The 20,723-nt window shown below is 48.2% G+C and overlaps 1 protein-coding gene across 1 annotated transcript in view; it reads left to right on the forward strand.

Annotated features, from left to right (window-relative positions):
* Positions 1-11,796, forward strand: part of LOC138296834 (exportin-5-like) — a 723,294-nt gene extending 711,498 nt beyond the window's left edge. Inside the window, exon 31 of the mRNA XM_069236301.1 lies at positions 8,829-11,796. Coding sequence (XP_069092402.1) covers positions 8,829-8,840 — 12 coding nt within the window. The 3' untranslated portion in view covers positions 8,841-11,796. The remainder of the gene's footprint in view (positions 1-8,828) is intronic.
* Positions 11,797-20,723: the final 8,927 nt, after the last annotated feature.

Consider the following 20,723-nt stretch of genomic DNA (forward strand, 5'->3'; position numbering starts at 1 on the left):
AGTAAAGATAAAATGACATGTGATGTCACTCCTACTACCTCTGGTATTTTGTTGAATTGATCTCCATGCTATGGAGTGGTCCTAATGCAAGGGATAAAGGATGCTGAAGATGCTGTGGATACCGCACAGGCTACCACGAAGATGGTGAGGGAATCCTGGTTGCATGGTTGATGTCCCGCGAAGCTCTCTCCAGTGTAGCCGAAGTCCACTACCAGACACCCGTTGTCACGGTCACAAGTCAATCCTTCTGGGGTCGATAACTTTTCTTCTAAGGGACCAATGAACTATCCAACGGCACTCCGGGGCTTAGCGAACTCTGGTGCAATTCTGTGCGTCGGGTCTTGTCTATCGGTGCTGCACTGTGACAGTGGTAGTGGTTTTCTAACTTTGAGCTACCAGCTAGCCCCAGCAGGCTTCTTCAGCTGTTGTGTCCCTGTGTTCCGAACAGGAGGCCAGTCAAAAGGCCCTTGGAGTGTTTTTTTTTTTTTTGCTTGAATGGGCTCTGGAGACTACTTCTCCTTGAGCAGGACACAGCAGGCTCCGTCAGTCTCTTCGCTAGAGACCAGGCGCAACAGGTGCAGTCTTAGTCAGTGCAGCCTCTCTTTGCTGGTCCCTCTGTATAGCATGGCAATCCTTCTTCGGTCTTTCTTCCAAGTTGGTCAAGATCTGAGTTCTGGGTGCCAGGGGTGCCTTGTTTATCTTCATAAAATGTCCTCTGGGTAGGACACAGTTGGTAGCCAATGAGCTACCAGGTTCCCCTTCCTCCTAGTAACCACATCCTGGGAAGTGTGACATCTTGCTTTCCCAGGATACACCATTCTGCCAACTCCCTAGAGGGTAAGACCTCTCTTGATACTCGGAGCTCCTAATCCCACCCCCAGTAGTGTGGCTACCAATGGGCTACACAGCCCAGGAAATGTTTTTTGAGCGGATGGCTTCTCCTCTGTGGTCCCCCGTGCCAGCATGTCTGCCTAAACAGTAGAGCAGCCCATCCAGTTTTACCAGTTTGCCCTTCAAAGGCGGCTACGATTTTGATGCTCACCTTTTGGGCTAACACCTGTATGCCTTCCTGCAGGAGGGAGGTAATACCTATCTCCCATGCAGGCCCCTATTGTGTCCCTTCCTGGGAGTCGTTAGCTTGTCTCCCCAGGAGGGCAAAAAGCTGTCTGCAGGACAAGCATTGTGTAAATCAGTAACCGAGCACTGGAAGTCTTAGGCAACCAAAATGGCAACTTCTAAAGTTTCACTTCGCCCACCAGTGACATTCAATTCGATGTAACCATTCAATCAAATTTAATGCACTGAGTCAAAAATTACCAACCTTAGTAGTCCCATTCAGATGTTAGCAGGGCAGGGGGGCCAGTCTGCAACTCTGTACTGGGGGTACTAGCCTTTTCAAATTAAAAATGACAATTTAGGTTTTTTTACTGCTGGAACATGTAAAAATACATGTTCCACGTTTTAATGTACAGAATCCTACCTTAGAGCTCCTTAATACTGACATAGGGGTGACTAAACATAAATTAAAAAGGGAGGTTTGGGGTTTGTCATTACTTTAAATGGCAAAGTCGAGTTAGTTTTAAACTGCCCTTCCAGTCTGGAGTGGCACCGGGACCCAGGTTTTACCTTGTCCCACTGAGGGTGGTACAACAAGTGCTGCAGTTCCTGGGAGTCAATCTAATTTACAGGCCCTGGGTACTCCTGGTACCATATACTAGGGACGTACAAGTAAGTTAAGCCTAGCCAGTTGGGACAAGCCAGTTACACATACACCATTTTAAGGGTGAGAGCGCATGTACTGAGTCCTGTATAGCAGGGATCAGGGCATTTTAGAGCCATTACACCAGTGACCATCAGTCAAAATAGGGACAAAAAGTCACTGTGAATCCTGCAAAAAGCCAGTCTCCTTACAAAATTCTTCAAAGAAAGGGAGGCAAAGTTGTTCATTGCCTAAGCATTTGATGCTTGCTAGGCCTGATACATAATGTTCTCCTTGGAAGCCCCCTTCTTCACGATCCACCAGAGAAGCAGCACAAGCATAAAAAGTAAACAGTCATGCATCCGAGCACAAGTTCTCTACAGGTAAGCCACAGAGAGACACTGTCCCCTGCAGAGTCTTTTTCAGAGCCTACACTTGTGGTGATACCTGCCTCCAAGGGTGTGGAGCCAAAGCCAGGCCCTTCTTTATCCCAGGAGCCTCTTCCAGGCCAAACAGGCTTACCCAGACTTTGACTCCGAGCTCAGATTCAGCTTTCGTTCCTCAGTGTTGTGTTTTACATCTTTTGAGGTGCTTTGGACCCCTGGGAGTGCCCTTTACCCCCATCAGACTTAGGAGTGTCTTTTCAGTTCCCACTGGCTGCTTTTCCTGCAGTGCCATTTGTCCCCTTCCTTCCTCAACCTTTGGCACGATCTCCAAGCCCAACACTTTCACCAGTAGGACCTATTCTGGCACCAAATTCAACACCTTTCAGGGTCACCCTAACTCTGGTGCCGCTGCTGTCTCCCAACCTGACTGCATAGGATCCACAACAGTACCAGCCCTTGAACAGAGTCTGGGGCACCTTTGGTGAGGTCCTTTAGAGGCCTAACAAGTACTGAAGGAACAGCAACTAGGCGGTGCAGCACAATTTGACAGTAACTGATCCTCTAGAAGACCTTATCAGGTATGGCACTTTCTGCCTTGTCTTTCTACGGACACTCCAGACTTCTGGGACATGAGGAACGCTAGTGGGTTAAAAACATACCCCGAAACAGAATGTGCTTCAGGGCACCCTCCGAGCTTCATATCATCTAGTGGTACACAAAGTTGCAGCGACTTTAGAGCTCCAACTTTCTGCAATTTAGACTGAAGCAAACATCTTATGGATGTCTTCAGTCCTCGCAATATTCAGAATCACTTTTGATCTTTAATGAGGACCTGTTATTGACTGCATGGGTTGAGCCCATATCCGTTTTAGTGAGCAGGTTTATGACACTAAGGTATAGACTGGATCTTGGTGATTCTTGGTTTTTTGTTAGTCCACCCTTCTCCTGAGAGTTTAGTTGTTCTCCCAATCATCCAGAGCTGTCCCGAGATCCCCAGCAGACAGAGCATCTAAAAAACTGTACACTGTAGATGAGAAGGTTTTCACAGCAGGTGGTCTGGCACTCAAATGTTTGACTGCAGCCTGTATTTTGGGGCATTATACCCATGCCTTGTGGACTGTGGCACATCTGGTCATGCCCAATTTGCTGAATCACGAAAAAGGTATTTTCTCAGAGCTGCAACAAGATGGATGGGACGTGTTCAGATACTCAATCCAGTTTGCTTTAGACACTGCTAACTCTAGTGAAGGAAGTGGGATTTTCCATTGCTCTTCGATATGCATGGCTATGTTTGTTGGGGTTCTCACTTGATGTCTGGTCAACATTGTTGGATTTAACATTTGACTGGTCAAGCCTTTAAGTTGTTTGGTGAAAAAGCTAGCTCTGCCTTCAATCAATCAGCAGATTTGTAGAGCGTGACTAGTCACCCGTTAGGACCTCAAGGCGCTGGAGGGTGGAGTGGTGGGTGGCAGCAAGGGAACAGTCGTCGAGGAGCGGTTGGGGGTAATTTGAAGAGCCATGGTTTGAGGTCTTTCCCGAATTGCCATAGGGTGGGAGATCTTCTGAAGTGGATGGGGAGGTAGTTCCAGGTCTTGGCAGCGAGGTGTGAGAATGATCTTCCTCCAACTGTGGTCTTACGGATGTGTGGGATGGCGGCGAGGTTGGCGGAGCTGTCTGGTGGCCATGTAGAAGTGGAGTCTGCGGTAGAAGTATTCTGGTCCAATGTTGTGAAGGGCTTTGTAGGTGTGCGGGAGAAGCTTGAATGTTATTCTCTTGTCTATTGGGAGCAAGTGCAGGTCTCTCAGTAGGGCGGAGGTGTGGCTGTGTCTGGGGGTGTTCTTGATGAGACTGGTGGAGGTGTTCTGAATGCGTTGCAGTCTTTTCCGTACCTTGACGGTGGTTCTAGCGTAGAGTGCATTGTCGTAGTCTAGACGGTGGCTGACGAGGGCCTCAGTGAATGTTCTTCTGGATTTGTTGGGATCCATTTGAAGATTTTCCGGAGCATGCGCATGGCGTGGAAGCAGGCGGAGGAGACTGCGCTGACTTGACGGTTCTTTGAGAGTGCTGAGTCCAGTATGAAGCTGAGGTTGCGGGCGTGGTCGGTAGGCCCTGGCGTGCTTCCGAGGGCAGTGGGCCACCATGAGTTGTCCCAGGCGGAGGAGTCGTTGCCGATGACCAGGACTTCTGTTTGGTCGGGATTTAGCTTGAGAGAGCTATTCTTCATCCATACGGCGACTGCGTTCATTCCGTTGTGGAGGTTGGCTTTGGCTGTGTGCTGGTCGTTGGTGAGGGGGATGATTAGCTGTGTGTTGTAGGCGTATGAGACGATGTTGAACTAGTGGTGTCTGCGATGGCTGTTAGTAGGGCCATGTAGAGGTTGAAGAGAGTGGGCCTCAGAGAGGAGCCTTGCGTGACACCGCAGTTGATCTTGGTGGCCTAGGAGTTGGGGGTTTGGGGGGGTGGGGTCTGACCTTTTGGGTCCTGTCGGTGAGGAAGGAGGTGATCCATTCTAGTGCCCTGTTGCGGATGCTGGCGTTATGGAGACGAGAATGTGGTGGGAGATGGTGTTGAAGGCGGCGGACAAGTCGAGGAGGATGAGCACCGCAGTCTCACCCCTACTAGGAGGATGCGAATGTCATCTGTGGCGGTGAGAAGGGCGGTCTCAGTGCTGTGGTTGCTCCGGAAGCCTGACTGTGAAGGGTCCAGGGTGTTGTGTCTTCAATGTGTTTGGTGAGTTGTCTGACAGCTTTTCCGATGACTTTCGCTGGGAAGGGGAGCAGGGAGATGGGCCGTAAGTTCATCAGGTTGTCTGGGTCTGCAGTGGGTTTCTTCAATAAGGGGTTGATTTTGGCGTGTTTCCAGATTTCTGGGAAGGTGGTGGTTTCGAAGGAGCGGTTGATGATGTGCTGGAGTTTAAGAGCGATGGTGCTGCCTGCTTTGTTGAAGATGTGGTGGGGCAGGGGTCGGAGGGTTAGCCGAAGTGGATGGAGTTCATGATGTTGAGGGTTTCTTGAGAAATTTAAAGAAAGCAGGGTGACACCTTAGTCTGTGGGACTATTCCCCTCCCAAATCTCCAAGGAACTACAGGGGTTTTAAAAATTTCTGGGCTTTACAGAAGGCTTTCATTTTCACCAGATACAGTTAACATAGCTCCAGAGGTTGAGAGAATACCATAGCCCACAACATTCAACAAGCACTTCCCCACCAGCGAAACTGCTATAGTTCGTCCTTGCCAGAGCATGTAAGTCCAGAGCGAGGACTGTTGTCTCCTCTCCACAGGCCTGGAAGACCATAACTTTACACTAGTGTGTTGGCGGCCCACCTGGCTCCTCCTACCTCCCTTCCCCAATGTCCCTTCAGGTGGAAGGCTCCTCCTACCTCCCTGCCACAATGTCCCTTAGGTTGGAAGATCCTCTCTATAACCTGTAGCAGTAAATGCAGCTCTGCTGCAGAATGGATCAGGGAATTTGGTGGCAGAACAGGAAACTTGAGCACAGTAATTCCTGGTCCCCAAAAAGAATGGCAGCCTTCGTCCTAACCTAGACTTCAGCACTTTGAATCTCTTTATTTGAAGACAGAAATTATTCCTGGCTTGGGTCCTTTTGGTGCTAGATGGTGTCCCCTCAATGGGATTCATATTTTGGATGACTGGCTGCTCAAAGCAGAGTTGCCACAGACAAGTGTTGTCACTTGCAAGGAACAACATTCCTGCTGTTTGACCACTTGTCCAAGTCTCACTTGGAGCCATCTCAGCACCTCCCGTTCATAGGGACAGTTCTGGATACTGCATCTCCTTGAGCTCACCCTTGTCACACAAAGTACCTGGGACATTCAGGTTATGATTCGGATATTTTGTGAGCAGGCTTGGATTCCAGTCCTGATTTTCTTATACCGTCTAGCTCTGTCTGCTCTCTGCATCCTTATGGTCATGCACACCCACTGGCATATGAGGGCTCTCTGGTGGGGCCTCTGCACGCATAGGTTCCAGCACAGGGTAGATGTTGTACACCACTGTGACCTCTGGGGATGCTGCAGTGCATTTAGTCTAGTGGTCGATGGAGTAGAACCTGGATATCATTTCACCCGTCCCCAGTCATGGCCATGGTTGTGGCGTGACGGATGCCTCCACTTAAGGGTGACGAGCCAGCCTGACAGCACTGAAGATCAGAGGCCCCTGTTCTCCAGAGGAGCAAGTTCTTCACATCAATTTGCTTGAGGTGAGGGCCATTCGACTGACGTTCAAGGCCTTCCTCCCTTCCATTCTTGGTTAGGTGGTCTAGATAAGTAGGGAGGAGTGACGGTGAGGAGGAACACACACTAGCTCCTTTCACCACTGTCGAACATGCAGTGTTGAAAATTGTGCTTGTTGGAAGTTTCCTCAACAACACTCACTAGGAGACACATTCTGACTGGAATGGCCCACGAGATTCCTGTATGTCTTCCCACCCCTGCCTCTCATACCCTGAGTTCTGAAAGACTAGAAACAACCGAGGCAAAGTCTATCAAGTGGCTCCAGATTCATCCACGAGTGTGTGGTACTTTGACCTTTTGGGCATGAGCATCTGTCCTCCGATCAGGCTACCACTTCACAAGGACCTTCTGTCTCAGCAATAGGGATTGAATAGGGGCAACTGACTGCGTTTCACCTGCTGCCTGAAGTGGTGGATGTCCTTGTTGCCACCAGGTCACTGCCAAGGAATAAAGTTTTTATGCTGGGTGCTGGTACAAAATGTATGAACTTTGGTTTTCACAAAACTGCCTTCTTACAAACAAAGCTGTCAGAAGTCCTCTGGTTTGTTTTATCTTTGAAGCCAGGTCTTGCAATGGGCACTGTTCAAGGATATTTGTCGGTCCTTGCATCCCTTCTACGTTTGCCAGACCAACTGGTCTTCTTTAAATCACATGTTCTGATGAGATTTATTGAAGGCTTGACACACATGTTCCCTTCTAAACTATTTGTGATGCCATAGTGGGACATTAACTTGGTCTTGAAGTCTGCCATGTGTACACCCTTCGAGGCGATACATAGCTGCTTGCTGTGTCTCCTCACTTAAGACTGTTGTCCTCATTGTAATCATGTCAGCTTATCACGTGGGCTTCAGGCACTTTCCGTGCACCTGCCCTACTCCACCTTTCCCCAGACTCTTGAGTGGCGTTCTTTCCAAAAGTCACGACTTCTTTCCAAGTTGGTCAGTCTGTCGCACTGGCAGGGTACCTCGCTCCCTCTTATTCCAATAAGGACGAGGAGTGGCGAATGCATCGGCTGGGCCACAAAAGGGCTAAAAGCTTTTACATTAATCGCACCAGGAACCATTGAGTGGACGATCAACTTTATGTGGGGCTCTCCTGGGCAAAGAAAGCTACTCTGTGCAGTGGGGGCCCTGCTGAGGTGGGTACTTCTCGGCATTAAGAGTTGCTACATACCGGCCACGAGCCTGCTTCGGCACTCCGAGTGCCTGCTCTTGATGTCGGCCATGGAAGCCACCTCACACGTTCACAGAGCATCTGCCTCAGCAGCAAGGCCCTGCGGGGAGGGCCTTTCACCTGCTCTGACGTGCAGGACTTCTTGTCCTGAGCCCACTCCACAGACCCTGCATCTGGAGAGTTATTGCTTTGGTATCTATTCTAAGTGAGGGAATCTCTGGTTAGATTACCGTCGGTGACGTTCTTTTTTGGTAGGTACTCTTGTCTAACCACAGATTCCTCACCACAGAACGGGGGTGTGGGTCTTCTTTCTATTTACTTCTAGAAGTTTCCTAAATTCAAAATCAGCACATTGGTACCAACAATTGTTAATGAGCAATGGGTGGGAGTGCGGAAAGGGAAAATTAAGAAACGTGCGATTGGTCAAGGGTTGGTTCTTTTATGTGGCTCTGCTCCGTTTGTTCCAGGGCGGTGAGTTGTCACATTGCGCCACCTAGTGGCATGCTAGTGGATTGCTGGAGACAGGTTTTCAGGTCCATTCTGGCGCCCGGGGAGTGTCCTCAGGGAAGGATTCTGCGGTTAGAGTATCTAGAACAAAGGGCATTATTGAAGGTAAGTAACTTCTTTTCAGTTCAGTTATAACGTTTAGGGCTCCAACCCATAGGCCCAACACAGTGCTGCCCCTGCAGGGAGGAGGATGCATTGGGGAGCATCTGTGATCTGTGATGTGTGTATGTGTGTGGTGGGGGAGTGGAACAGAGCACAAATATATGTCAAGGTCAACAACTGTTGTGTATGTCAATCCGTCATCCTGAGGCAACAAACAGGGTTAATCGGAGAAGGTATACCCCCATTTTCTCAAGTGCACAACTGTCTGCTGCCAACAGCGCTTCTGCATTCTGCAGAAAAACGTAAACATTGCATAGGATAACAGCCTGCCCACAAGGAGGGCAAGATGATAACATGGGCCCCCTGAACTAGGATCAGCTGCTACCAACCTCCGGTTCACCTTTAACCTTGTAAGCAGAGAGCAGTCTGGAGGTATGCAATCTGTGTGCCGTTTGTACGGGATGGTGGGGGCGCCACAACACTGTAGCACAAGCTGTGAATGACTCTCCTGTTGTTAACGCTTTATTATTTGGTACTTCCGCAGTAGAAGTGGGGGTGGTTTTGTTGGTCTACGAAAGGTGATAGAGTTGCAATTACTTGAGGGATTCATGACTGGACATGCGTAGTATCTGTGTACAGAGGATTGTCTGGTGCATTCAGTAGAGTCTTAAATAAAGGTCAATGTGTCTCTTTATTTTTTTCCATTGCAGAAGCGTGCTTGAGCCCAGCTTGCTATGTGACCCTAAAGAATCCTGTGCAGAAAGACCAAGACCTCTGTCTGCGTCCACCATGTTGGCAATGTCACAGGTTCTTACCTTGGTAGTGGAAAGGAGGCCTGGGAGCATGCAGCCTTATTCGAGGACCTTCTGAGACCTACACATTTTGTTTTTGTTCTTGCTCATCGTTTATGGGCCATTTCATGAAGAACTGTTCAAGTTTAGTATTCAAAATTGTTCCATAGAAAGCAGCAATTGGAGATCTAGACATCAGCTATCCTGCATCGTCCTGGATTTTCTGCGAGTCGCCTCTGGCCGGCTTATTTTCTTCTGGTGCTTTACCTGTAGACTCTACGCGGCTGCCAGCCCTACCCTACCTCCCCCATGTACATTTCATTGTTACAGCAGGCTGATGGAAAGTCCCTTGGTGCCTGGTATGTCTGGGCAAACCTGTCCATTTCCAGTCCTACTTTTTTTCATGGATATACAATCTTTATTTCACTGAAACTTCATGCCGTTTGTACTCCGTTCACAAACTTAAAAAATGTAATGTAATTGGTAATTTGATCTTGGGCCTGTTGCTTTTCCTGCCTAGGTTCCTGCCTTCCAGAGTTTTGGATAATTTTATTATGAAATAAGTGATCTTTTGGAAAAGTGGCTTCCACAACTAGACACTGAGTCCTACTCACAAAATTACTTTCGTTGTTAAATGTACGTTTACAAACTAATTTGTATTTTAACGCCTGCCTAGAGTTTACAAAGGACATTCTTATTGGTGTGAACCTACTAAGGGTGTGAAAATCTCTACTACTGTTGGGGCCTCCCCGGCGTGATCTGCTGTATAAGTTTTGCAGCACCCACAAACTCATATGTTTGTGGGTATTTCCAAACTCTGATCCATCCCCTTTTTTCCCCTGGAAAGGGTCTACAATTTGCTCAGCACATGGCTGGCGTAGATCCTTTCTAGTCTGGGAAGGACAATGTGTCATCCCAATATTTGCTGAGGGAGTAGTAGGTGGATTTCCTGCAGGTACAAAAATATTTACCTGAAAGAAAAAAAAAAAAAAAAAAAGCATTTGCACTGGGGACCCAATTCCCCTAGTGCAGAATTCTGCAGCCCGAGGATCTCTGTGCAGAAGAGGCGTGCACTACGCAGAGCTCTGTACAGCATCATTCGGATCCTGCGGGGAAGGTCGCAGGACCTTCCTAAGAGGACACCCGGGAACCTGCACCGAGCGCAGCTGTGCAGGGGAACCCCTGCGAATGGGGCTCAGTCTTCAGGGTGAGATTTTGTCCATAACTCCAGCGGCCTAAAATGCGAACGTTTGGATGGTCCGCATTATCTTCAGTGGGTCACGCCACGCTGACAGCATGCAGATCGCTCAGCGAAAGACCACACTCTCACTCATGCAGCGCCATCCTCGAAACTCCCCGCTCCAACAAATGCCATCTCACCTACATCTCAGTGAGCACGTTTCAAACCAACTATCCAGATTTCTAAAAGTAGTTTCAGCTCCTTGGCGTTTGAACCCTCGGTGGTGTGATTTACCTGCAGCGCCTCTCCCTGACCTCGGCCCACTGCCTCCTGGCAAGCACTTCTTTGTAACGTGGGTTACCACATTAAGTTCATTTTAAAGTTGAATAGCTGTCAGGTTCACATACTCTCATAGTACACTACTTCACACAGATAGATGGAGCAGCTACACTGTGCCCATGGAGGACCAGCTAAGAGGGCGGCCCTTGTTTAAGGCTGGCTGATTTTTTTAAGGACAGACCACTGATTAGCCAGAGATGCAGGTATTCTTTGGTTAAATGATGTGGTCCAATAGTTTCTCGTTCTCTTGAAAGATGTATTGACATATCTCTGGTTTCTGATCTTTCCTTGCGCCCCAGCTTTGTGGGTCAGGCTTTCAGAAGCTTTTCTCTCTATCCTCAGAGTTGCTGGTTTCTGTTTACCTGTGATTGCGGGTGTTTGCCGCGGATTCTGGATCTCTGCTTCGGAATCTTAGAATCTATGGTTTGCACCTTTCGTGTATCCATTTTTAGATGTGTTGCCTCCTGCATCTCGTGTTTCTACTGTAAATGGCTATAAACTGCAGCGCTGCTGTTCCTGCTCTCGGCCGCTGCCGGCCTCCCATACCCGTGGCTTTCACACCCTGCTCCGTGTCTTTTCCTCTGTTGTTTTTTCATTGCAGTTTCTTCCAACTTTATGAGCGATACCTTTTTGTTCCTACTGTTCAGAAGTAAAATTACTTTCCTCCTGCATTTGTTTCACACGTAAATAATAAAAAGGGTGTGCTTTTAGTGTCTCCTTTTATGTGTCCATGTGTGCGCCAAAACATTCCAACACATTGTCTTAAAGTGTAATCTGCTCTCTCAGCCTTGGCATCTTTCTTTTCAACCAGATGCTTAAGGTATCCTTTGTAGCCCTTCCCGTTCTCAAGTTGCCCAAAACATTTCTATACCACACAAGCCACTCAAGCCTTCGTTTATTTCACCTGCTTTTATTTTCGTGTTTTTCGTAACGGAATTAGCTTCTTAGGGTTAAGAGACTGTCAACGTGTATCTGCTAAGGAATTCTGAAAGTCAGGCAGGAAAGCGATCAGTTGCTTTTATTACATAGGTCTCTTGGTGCATGAGGCAGTGCCCCCACCTACTTGCAATCTAGGTGTCATTGGCCACTGAGCATTATTCAGAGACTCGCATTAAATAATCCGATGTTACATTGGCCATGCAATAGAGTAGGATGTGTATAATGCAAGAAGTTGGAATAATTGTCAGTGACAGTTTCTATTTTGGTTTACTGCATACATATTACAAACTACGTTATGTGAAAATGTGAATGTGTTTTTATTAACCAATGTTATATAGCAGAGTGCAGCACATGTAATGTGCTTTTGTTTTTGACAAAATTGTTAAAATGTGAAAAAATATTGTAATACTAAACTTATTCTTTTCTGTAGCTTGTGCCCAGAGTCTTATTTCTGCTGCCAGTTAGTGTCTGTTATAGAGCACTTCACCTCGATTGCAGACCTCCTTCCTTGTGTGCAGCGGTTGCCATGTTCTGTCCCCCTCAATATCGTCTTTGTGTTCAGTTACGTATGTAAGCAGCCTAAACACACCCTCTGCAGAGGGCAGAAAGGAGTGTTCCATTGGCATCGGTTCTCCTTGGTGACTGAAGGTGGTGGAGGGCTGGCTTGGTCAACAGCAGCGAGTCGAATGGTCACTAGTTTACACACAGTGATAAGATAACCCAGTAGTCTGAAATGTGGATGTGTTTTGTGGGTCCTTCTGAGACAGTGCTGAATGTTTGTATGTTTTACTAAGTAGCAGACTACAGATGCTGGTAAACTTAGTGGAATCGGAGTGGTTAGTACTGAGGATATGGCTCTGCAACACAAGTTTGAAGGTTTTGAATGTGCTTTTGGCTTTCGGATCCAATAGGATGTGCTGTAGTGCAGTAGTAGGTGGATTAGGACCTTTCTGCACTGGAGCAGAAGGCAGTGCCCCTCAACCCTTCTGCAGAATTTCCACTGGTGAACAACACTCCCCCTCAGTGAGAGTAGAATTATACATAATTCCCCCCCATCCTCCTCTAGTCAGTTGACTAGAAGATGCCCTCTCCTCTGCCTTCCAACCCTGGTCTCCTATGCAGCAAGGCCAGAGAAGCGCCTAGAAGAGAGGGGGCTGCATTGCAAAGCATTTAACTCTGGTATCAGTGGCGTTGAATCTGCAGGTCCTACATTTCCACTTTCAGGTAGAATGATTATCAGACAGAGTCCATAGAGGCCATGTGTTAGGCAGGGGCTTCTGGGCCCTCAAAGGGTGAGTTTGTTTGCCTCTTGCGCTACTGGGCCTGTCCAACCATGGCTGTGCAAACTGGATCAAGTACAGCCCTTTCCACACCTGACTCTCAGGGTAGTGAGGGGGGCCTGTCCCAGGTTTTTCAGAAAGGTAGAGTGAGGGCAGAGAAGTTCAGAGCTTAACAATCAACCCTCAGACCCAGTAAAGTGAGTGTCCAGGCAAGTACTCATCTTTTATAGAAAGAACGTACTTTTTAACCACACAGTTGCGCGTAACACTACACACTGCAGCAGTCTTAAATAAATCATTGTTTCCGGGTGCTACCCTTTGCAGGTGCTGCGCCCAACCTATTTCCTCTCCTGGGTTCTGAGTTCCTAGTTCTGGGTCCCCCCTCTCTCTCTTTAGGTGCTTTTCAGTAGTACTGTGATTAAGGCTCCGATGCACCACAATCAACCCAACGTGTGTACCCTACCCTTTCGGGAATGAACATGTCGTCTCAGGATTGCCTTTAGGCCGCAGAGGGCCTCCGGTGGTTCACCCACAGCCTTGCAAGGACAGTAGTGCACCAGCAGCCTACGCTAGAGTTTACAATGCCCTGGTGCAGAGCTACATTCAGTGATGCACCCGTCCACCCTTAACTTCACGGTTGCAGCGCCTTGGTGGAGTAGCCATGCTGGGACCTGTGCAGTTGATCCCTAGTGGCTTTACAGAGGCTTAAATAGATAATACTAATGAAGGACAGTGGGGCCAATTTAGGAAGCCCCCCGGCATGGCCTTGAACAAGATGTAGGATGAGGACTGATCTCAGACTGGACGGATATTGCATTTGGAGGAGGAACCCCGGATAGTGAAGAGAGGGGGTGAGAGGCATGGCTCCTTCAGAAGTTCTATGTGGCCTTTTGATTAGCAAGGAGTTGCTGATTAGTCTCATTGAGCATTGCCGTTTGCTGGAGGGTGGAGCGAGGTGCGAGGCTGCAGCCTGCTCAGGCAAGGGTTAGATGGGGCCTGAACCTTTCTCTGCACCTGATAATCTTCCAGAGGTGAGGCAACATTATATGAAGTCTGGATGCCTTGCTCAAGGAGCTGCATACCTGCCCTAAGGCGCTTAGAAGCCAGCCTGTAGGAGGAGAGGCTGTCCAGGAAGGAGTGGGGAGCGAGGTTCAGCCTGTCCTGGAGGCTGAGAGACGCCGACAAGAAGCGGACTAATTAAAAGGGATCCGAAAGGTCCCTGGTGCCATAGGGCCCCATCACACTCATGTTGGTTCCTGACAGGAATGGCAATTCAATGATAATGTCACTACTTAAGACCCAGTCAAGGCGGTGACTGCACGCCTGTCAAAGGCTCATCTCCTAAACTGCTGCTTGCCCTATGCAGAGCATATCTGCCAAACTGGTAACCAGTCCTTGTGGGGCTGCATCTGCCAAACTGCTGAATGGCCAATGTGAAGCTACAGCTATCTGCTGAAGACCTGCCTTCTCGGTCTCTCATAGTTTTTGGTGGGAAGATACGACAGATTTTGCATTCTTTTGCCTTATGAGTAGGGTGAAGGCAATAGATAGTTTTTATGTAGCTCATCCACATGAACTCTTTCCACAGGTTTTACAGGGACGGAAGAGGCCTTTAGAATCATACAATTTGGAAATAAAAAGTCCAAACCTTCTCTGAAGAAAACTGTGGAAAGAACTGAGCAGAGCCCAGGGAGACTCCCTTCACACTTGATGTGCGGTGAAAAATCTGAGGAAGGGAGTTTCTCTTGGGAGAGTTCTAGAGGGTTCTGTCACCTGATTGGTTATGGTTCAAGTTGGGTCCATTTAAAAAAAAAAATATGGACAGACTACCAATTTTAGACCTGTTTACATTGTAAACTCTATGGTTATTATGATTATTATGTACTGCTTTATTAGATACTGTGGGACTCCCACTTCAAAGATGGGAAAGATCCAATACTGGATAAGCTCTCATACGAAGCACCAGTTTTTCTGGGAAGATGTTCAAGTGTGGAGGCTTGGATAATAAAGCCTGAAGCTCACTGACCCTTCGAGCAGATGATATACCCACAAGAAAGGCCATTTTGATGGGAAGGAGCCTGAGGGGACTTTTGTGCAAAGGCTCGAATGGAGCATAGATAAGGAAAGTGAGGGCAAGACTGAGGTCCCACTGAGATGGGTGGGAGGGATGCCTGGCTGTCAAGATAACACTGCAGACTTAGGGAGGAAGGTCAAAAGCTGTCAACTGCCACCACTAGATCGCCACGCGAGAAGGTCGAAGAGTTGCCAGGTTCAGGTGAAAGACTCTTCCTTGCTGCTGTGACAGAAGATCCTCCTGAAGGGGCAGCCTGAATGGAGGACAGTTGGCAATGCTCAACAGCTCAGGATACCAGACTCTCTGTGCCCAGTCCAGGGCCACAGCGACTTGGGCCCTGTTGTTCCTGCTCTTCTTGAGAACTCTGGGCAAGAGTGCTATAAGTGGAAAGGCGTACAGGATTATGAGTTCTACTCGAGATAAAAAGCATCTTTGAGCAAGAGCTGCCTTGGAAACTCCAGTGCACCAAAGTGCAGTCATTGTGCGTTCTCATCAGTGGCGAACAAATCTAGCTAAGGCTCTCTGCACTGCTACAAGAGTACTTGCACCACCTACGGATGGAGACATCAGACATTATCTGCTAGGCATCATCGTCCGTCCTGGTGCTCTGTGAGCCTGCCAGGTGTTGCACCACCAGAGAAATGCCCAGACGTTCCAGCCATGCCCAGACACACAAGGCCTCTGGACAAAGGGTTGACAACCCCTCTGCTTCCTGTTTGTTGAAGTACCACATGGTGTGGTGTTGTCTGAACACCTATACCAGCCTTCCCTGGATGGGGAGTAAAATGGCTTGCAATACCAGCTGGATCGCACTGAGCTCCAACAGGTTGATGTAGAGTCCGGATTCCTAGGGAGACCAGAGTCCTTTGATCTCCACCCCTCCCAGATGGCCGTCCATCCCAGGAGTGGCGCAATTGTCACCACTGTCAGATCTGGTTGAAGAAGGGAGAGGGGTTTGCCGCTGACCCAATCCCAGTTTATTACCCACCACTGCAGGTCCTTTACAGTTTCCTCTAAGATCTAGACCATGTGGGAGAGATTCCAATAACGCTGCACCAACTGGAACGTTGGGTCCCACTGCAGAGCCCACATAAGCCAGTGGGCATGTGTTACCAGCAGGATGAGGGAGACAGAGTCCATCAGCCTCAGAATCAGTCTCACCGAGATGCAGGACAGAGGCTGAAAATTCGGTGTCACAGCCCGAATATCTCAGACTCACCGTTTAGGAGGATAAGCCCAAAACTCCACTATATCCAGAATAGATCTGATGAAAGGGAGCATCTGTGTGGGAGTCAGGTGTGACTTCAGCACGTTGATGGTGAACACCAACGAGTGTAGGAGGTCCATTGTAGTCTGAAGGTGGAAGAAGATAGCCTGGGGTGAGCCTGTTTCCAACAGCCACAGTCGTGGAGAGAGGGGGAATCTGGCACCCTTGATCTCCTCAGATAAGATTCAACCACTGTCATCAATCTGGTAAACAACCAAAGGGAAATGGCAAGGAATTCAAAGTGCTTGTGACCTACTGTACACTGCAGGTAATGTCTGGTCAGCCAGGATGGGGATGCAGAAGTAGGCATCCTGCAAGTCAACACTACCATCCACAGGGTACACAGGACACGAGTGAACATGAGCATTTTGAACTTCTCCTGGACGAAGGCCTCAGTTATTTTTGGGCACCAAGAAGTAGGGGGAAAAACAACCAAAACCTACTTCTTGTGTCTGCACTCTCTATAGCTCCCTTGGCTAAGAGAGCCATCACTTCCTGGCAGTAAGTGGCATGGAGGGAGGGGTAAACACAGAGTAAGGAGTGTTCCCTTTGGTCGATCTGCCAAACACACAGCTCAAATGTGAGACCGCCAGTGGGGTAGGTGATCGATCCTGTCACCACACTAACTGCAAATGATGGTAAGAGGGAAGACTTTAAAGGTTAGAAGGCTGCCGCTGTTGGGAAAGTGGTGGGGTCACCTAAATTTTGTCTTCCCTACCCATGGGGTTTGAGGGTATCATAACTTCAGGCACACAGAGATTGCGCGCTGGGGTGGCTGGGAGGGTACAGTCTTGGCTGGAAGCCCCTTCCGTGGCCACGAAAGGAGTGAAAAGTGGACTGGGGTTGATGAGGGACCATGAAAAGGCACAAGGGCCAGGCCATACCCCTGCTGTCCTTAAGGCACTTCAGTGTTGAATTCTCCTCGTCTCGGAAGAGACGGGTGCCATCAAAGGGCATGTCCACAAGCAATGATTGGACACCCCCCTGGAAAAAACTGCCCTCAACCAAGCATGGCACTGCACGGCCACTGTTGGCGAAACAGTTTTGCCCAGTGAGTTTGTGTCCAGTCCACATCTTACGGTCAACTTAGATGCGTCTCTTTCATCCGCAACAGCCTGGGAGAGTATGAACAGGGCTGCCTCTGAAACCGTTGGCATTGTGGGAAGCTGGCTCTGTATATACTACACCAAAGAAAGGTATTTTTTTAAATGGACCCAACTTGAACCATAACCAATCAGGTGACAGAACCCTCTAGAACTCTCCCAAGAGAAACTCCCTTCCTCAGATTTTTCACCGCACATCAAGTGTGAAGGGAGTCTCCCTGGGCTCTGCTCAGTTCTTTCCACAGTTTTCTTCAGAGAAGGTTTGGACTTTTTATTTCCAAATTGTATGATTCTAAAGGCCTCTTCCGTCCCTGTAAAACCTGTGGAAAGAGTTCATGTGGATGAGCTACATAAAAACTGTATCTATTGCCTTCACCCTACTCATAAGGCAAAAGAATGCAAAATCTGTTGTATCTTCCCACCAAAAACTCTGAGAGACCGAGAAGGCAGATTGTTATTGTGGCTACAGAAAACTAAAGCTCAGAAAACACGATCTGATGAGGACAGTGACTATGTTCCTAAATCTCATAAGAGGGCTTGATCTCTTGAGGGAACTTCTGAGGAGAGCAGGAAAACCCTCAAATTTCATCATCACTCGAATGTCTCTCAAAAAAGGGAGAAAAAGAAAAACAACCCTCTTCAGAGGTATCTTCATCTGCTGCAGCTACCCTCTGTAAGCCACTAAAACAAACTGGGCAAAAATTCCCTGTTTTGCCATCGACGACGAAGTCACTGTTGACGGCAACATCGTCAACGATCACCATCGCCACTGTCGTCGACGAGACCATCCGTGTCGATGACAACAACATTTTCCATGCTGGTTCCAATTTCATCTGCGAGATCGGAGACGTCTAGGGCTTCGCCGACATCAACAGCATCACCACTGGTGACGCTTCCATTGACGTCTCCTTCGTCGACGGTCCCACCGTCTACGGTTCAACCATCGGCTGTACCACCGTCGATGCTGCCATCGATGAAGACACTGTTGACTAGCATCAAGATTAAAACCTGCCTGCAAACATTTCACCTCTTCTTCCATGTCACCTTTTAGACATGAAGGACTCGGATGATGGACCTTTTGGACAGGCTCATAGTCCTTCTGAACTCTATGTGAAATATCAGGAATAGGAAGACGAATATTATGAGGATGATCAAGGTCAACAGGTTGAGGAATACTATTGTACACCCTCTATTCAGTAATACACTTGAGCACCACTACCATCGTCCGCAGGAGCAGGCATTTATGCCTCGTTCGCTTATGGAGGATCTTCAGAACATGTTGGTGGATTACAGATGGCGTTTTCCGCCCCAGACAGAGGTACCACCATCTACTCCGCCAAGTACAGCTTCTGTTCCGCCACCAGAGGTTCCACCTCCAATAATACCCAGCATGACGCCGCGACCACACGCTGTCCCTCCGCCTAGGGGCAATCCTTCCACATCGGAGGATGAAGCAAGGGAAGAAAGTGAGTTACCATCCCAGCATGACGAATGGCAAGATTGTTATTCCTACTCCCTCGCCTCCTCAATACCCTACAGCTGATTATCCTCCCAAAGACATTGGGGAGTTCCTTTCTGTTATGGAAAGGGCAGCGGAGAGATTTCATCTACCCATCAGAGTTAAGCATTCCGATTGCTTCATGTATGATTTCAAAGATCACATGCGGAAATCAGTAAGGTCTATTCCTATCATTGACCACCTAGGTCAGGAGGGTGTCGGGATTATGAAAAATCCCGCTATGGTGCCAGCGGTCCTGCCACGGATTGACAAGAAATATAGGGCTCCCGATGATGCTCCTGCATGTCTCACGGGGCACCCTCGGCCGGACTCTGTGATATCACAGGCTGCACAGAGATGTTCTAAAAATCCAGCAGCCTCTATCTCAGTGCCACCAGATAGAGATGGTCTACACCTTGACACAATAGGAAAAAGGTTTTCTCTCATGTCGGCCGTTACAGTAAGAGCTGCTAATGCTTTGGCTATCCTAGCACGCTATGATAGGTAGATGTGGTCCAATATCAAGCTTAGGGTTGATCTCATCCCTGATGAGCAGAGGCAGGATGCAAAAAAAGATCTTGCAGGAAGGAGGGCGAGCCTCTTCTGAGATCATTGATAATGCCATGGACATAGCCTCAACTGGGTTTCGGCAATTGTCAGGCGCTGCTGTTCTGAGGTGCCAGGGCTGGCTGAAAGCCACTTCATTTCGACCTGAAGTGCAAGCAAAGATTTTGGATAGGGCATACAACGGGGACATGCTTTTTGGTAAGCATATAGATGAGGCCCTTCTTGCCTGGAGACTGACACTGTTAAGTCCCTTGGCTCTTTACAATATAGAAGGCTACCTTTCCGAGGGGCAAGGGGACGTGGCTCTTCCTCCTATAGAGGATCTTATTTCTGTTCCTGGCTGTTTCAGCCTTACCAGCAATACAGACCATCACTGTTGTATCGCCAACCAACTATGGCTGGTTTCTCTAGGCAGGGAGCCCGTCGGAAGTTTTCGCATCAGCCCAGAGACACAGGACGCAAGCAATGACCCAGTAGAAGTACCAGCCACTCACCTGTTCCAGCATCAAGTAGGGGCAAATATATCCAGGTATCTCCACAATTGGGAAACTATCACCTTGGATCAATGGATGTTGGACATAGTGGTTTATGGCCACACCCTAGAATTCACTGTCGGGCCGCCAACCACTCCCCCTAAAGGGGCGCATTCCCCTTATCTTCACTTATTGAAAAAAGAGGTCAAATTGATGCTTCTCAAAGGAGCAATAGAAAAAGTTCCAATGGCTCAGAGAGGGAAAGGATTCTATTCCAGTTTTTTTCTTGTGTGAAAGAAAACATGGGAATGGAGACCTATTCTAGATCTTCGGCATCTCAACAAGTACCTCCGTAAACACATTTTCAGAATAATCACTCTTTCAGACATATTAAATCTCCTGAACAGCGAAGACTACATGACATCTCTAGACTTTGAAGATGCATATTTTCATATCCCCATCCATCCCAAACATCGCAGATATCTCCGATTCACAGTGGCTGGTACTCACTATCAGTTCTGAGTCCTTTCCTTTGGGCTCAGAGCAGCTCCTTGCATATTCAACAAGTGTCTGGCTCCAGTAGCAGCTGCTCTCCCAAAGCAGGGTCACCAGGTCTTTCCATACTAAGACGACTGGCTTCTGAAGGTGTCCACTACTCAAGGAACTTTAGCAGCGACAAAACATTGCATTACACTTTTTTTCAAAGACTAGGTCTCACGCTCATTGTCGAACTCTTGCACAATACCCACTCCGAGAATGACTTTTCTCAGAGCTATCCTGGACACACAGCTGAACAGTTTTCCTTACACAGGAACAACAGGATTGCCTAGCATTTCTAGATTAAATAATATAAAAAAGAAAGTTCATTTCAGTGAGGTCATACAAATCGCTCCTAGGTATATCTTCCGCCATCAACCTGGTATCAAATGCACATCTCAAAATGACACCGTTGCAGGAAGAATTGCAGGTTCAGTGGAACCAATCGCTAGGTTTGTTCGAGGACCACATTCTGGTTACGCCAAAAATGCTAAAGGCATTAGGCTGGTGGGCTTACCAGTCTCATCTTTCTGAAGACCTCACTTTTATTCCCTTAG

The sequence above is a fragment of the Pleurodeles waltl genome, chromosome 5 (genome assembly GCF_031143425.1).
Source record: "Pleurodeles waltl isolate 20211129_DDA chromosome 5, aPleWal1.hap1.20221129, whole genome shotgun sequence".
Classification (NCBI taxonomy): domain Eukaryota; kingdom Metazoa; phylum Chordata; class Amphibia; order Caudata; family Salamandridae; genus Pleurodeles; species Pleurodeles waltl.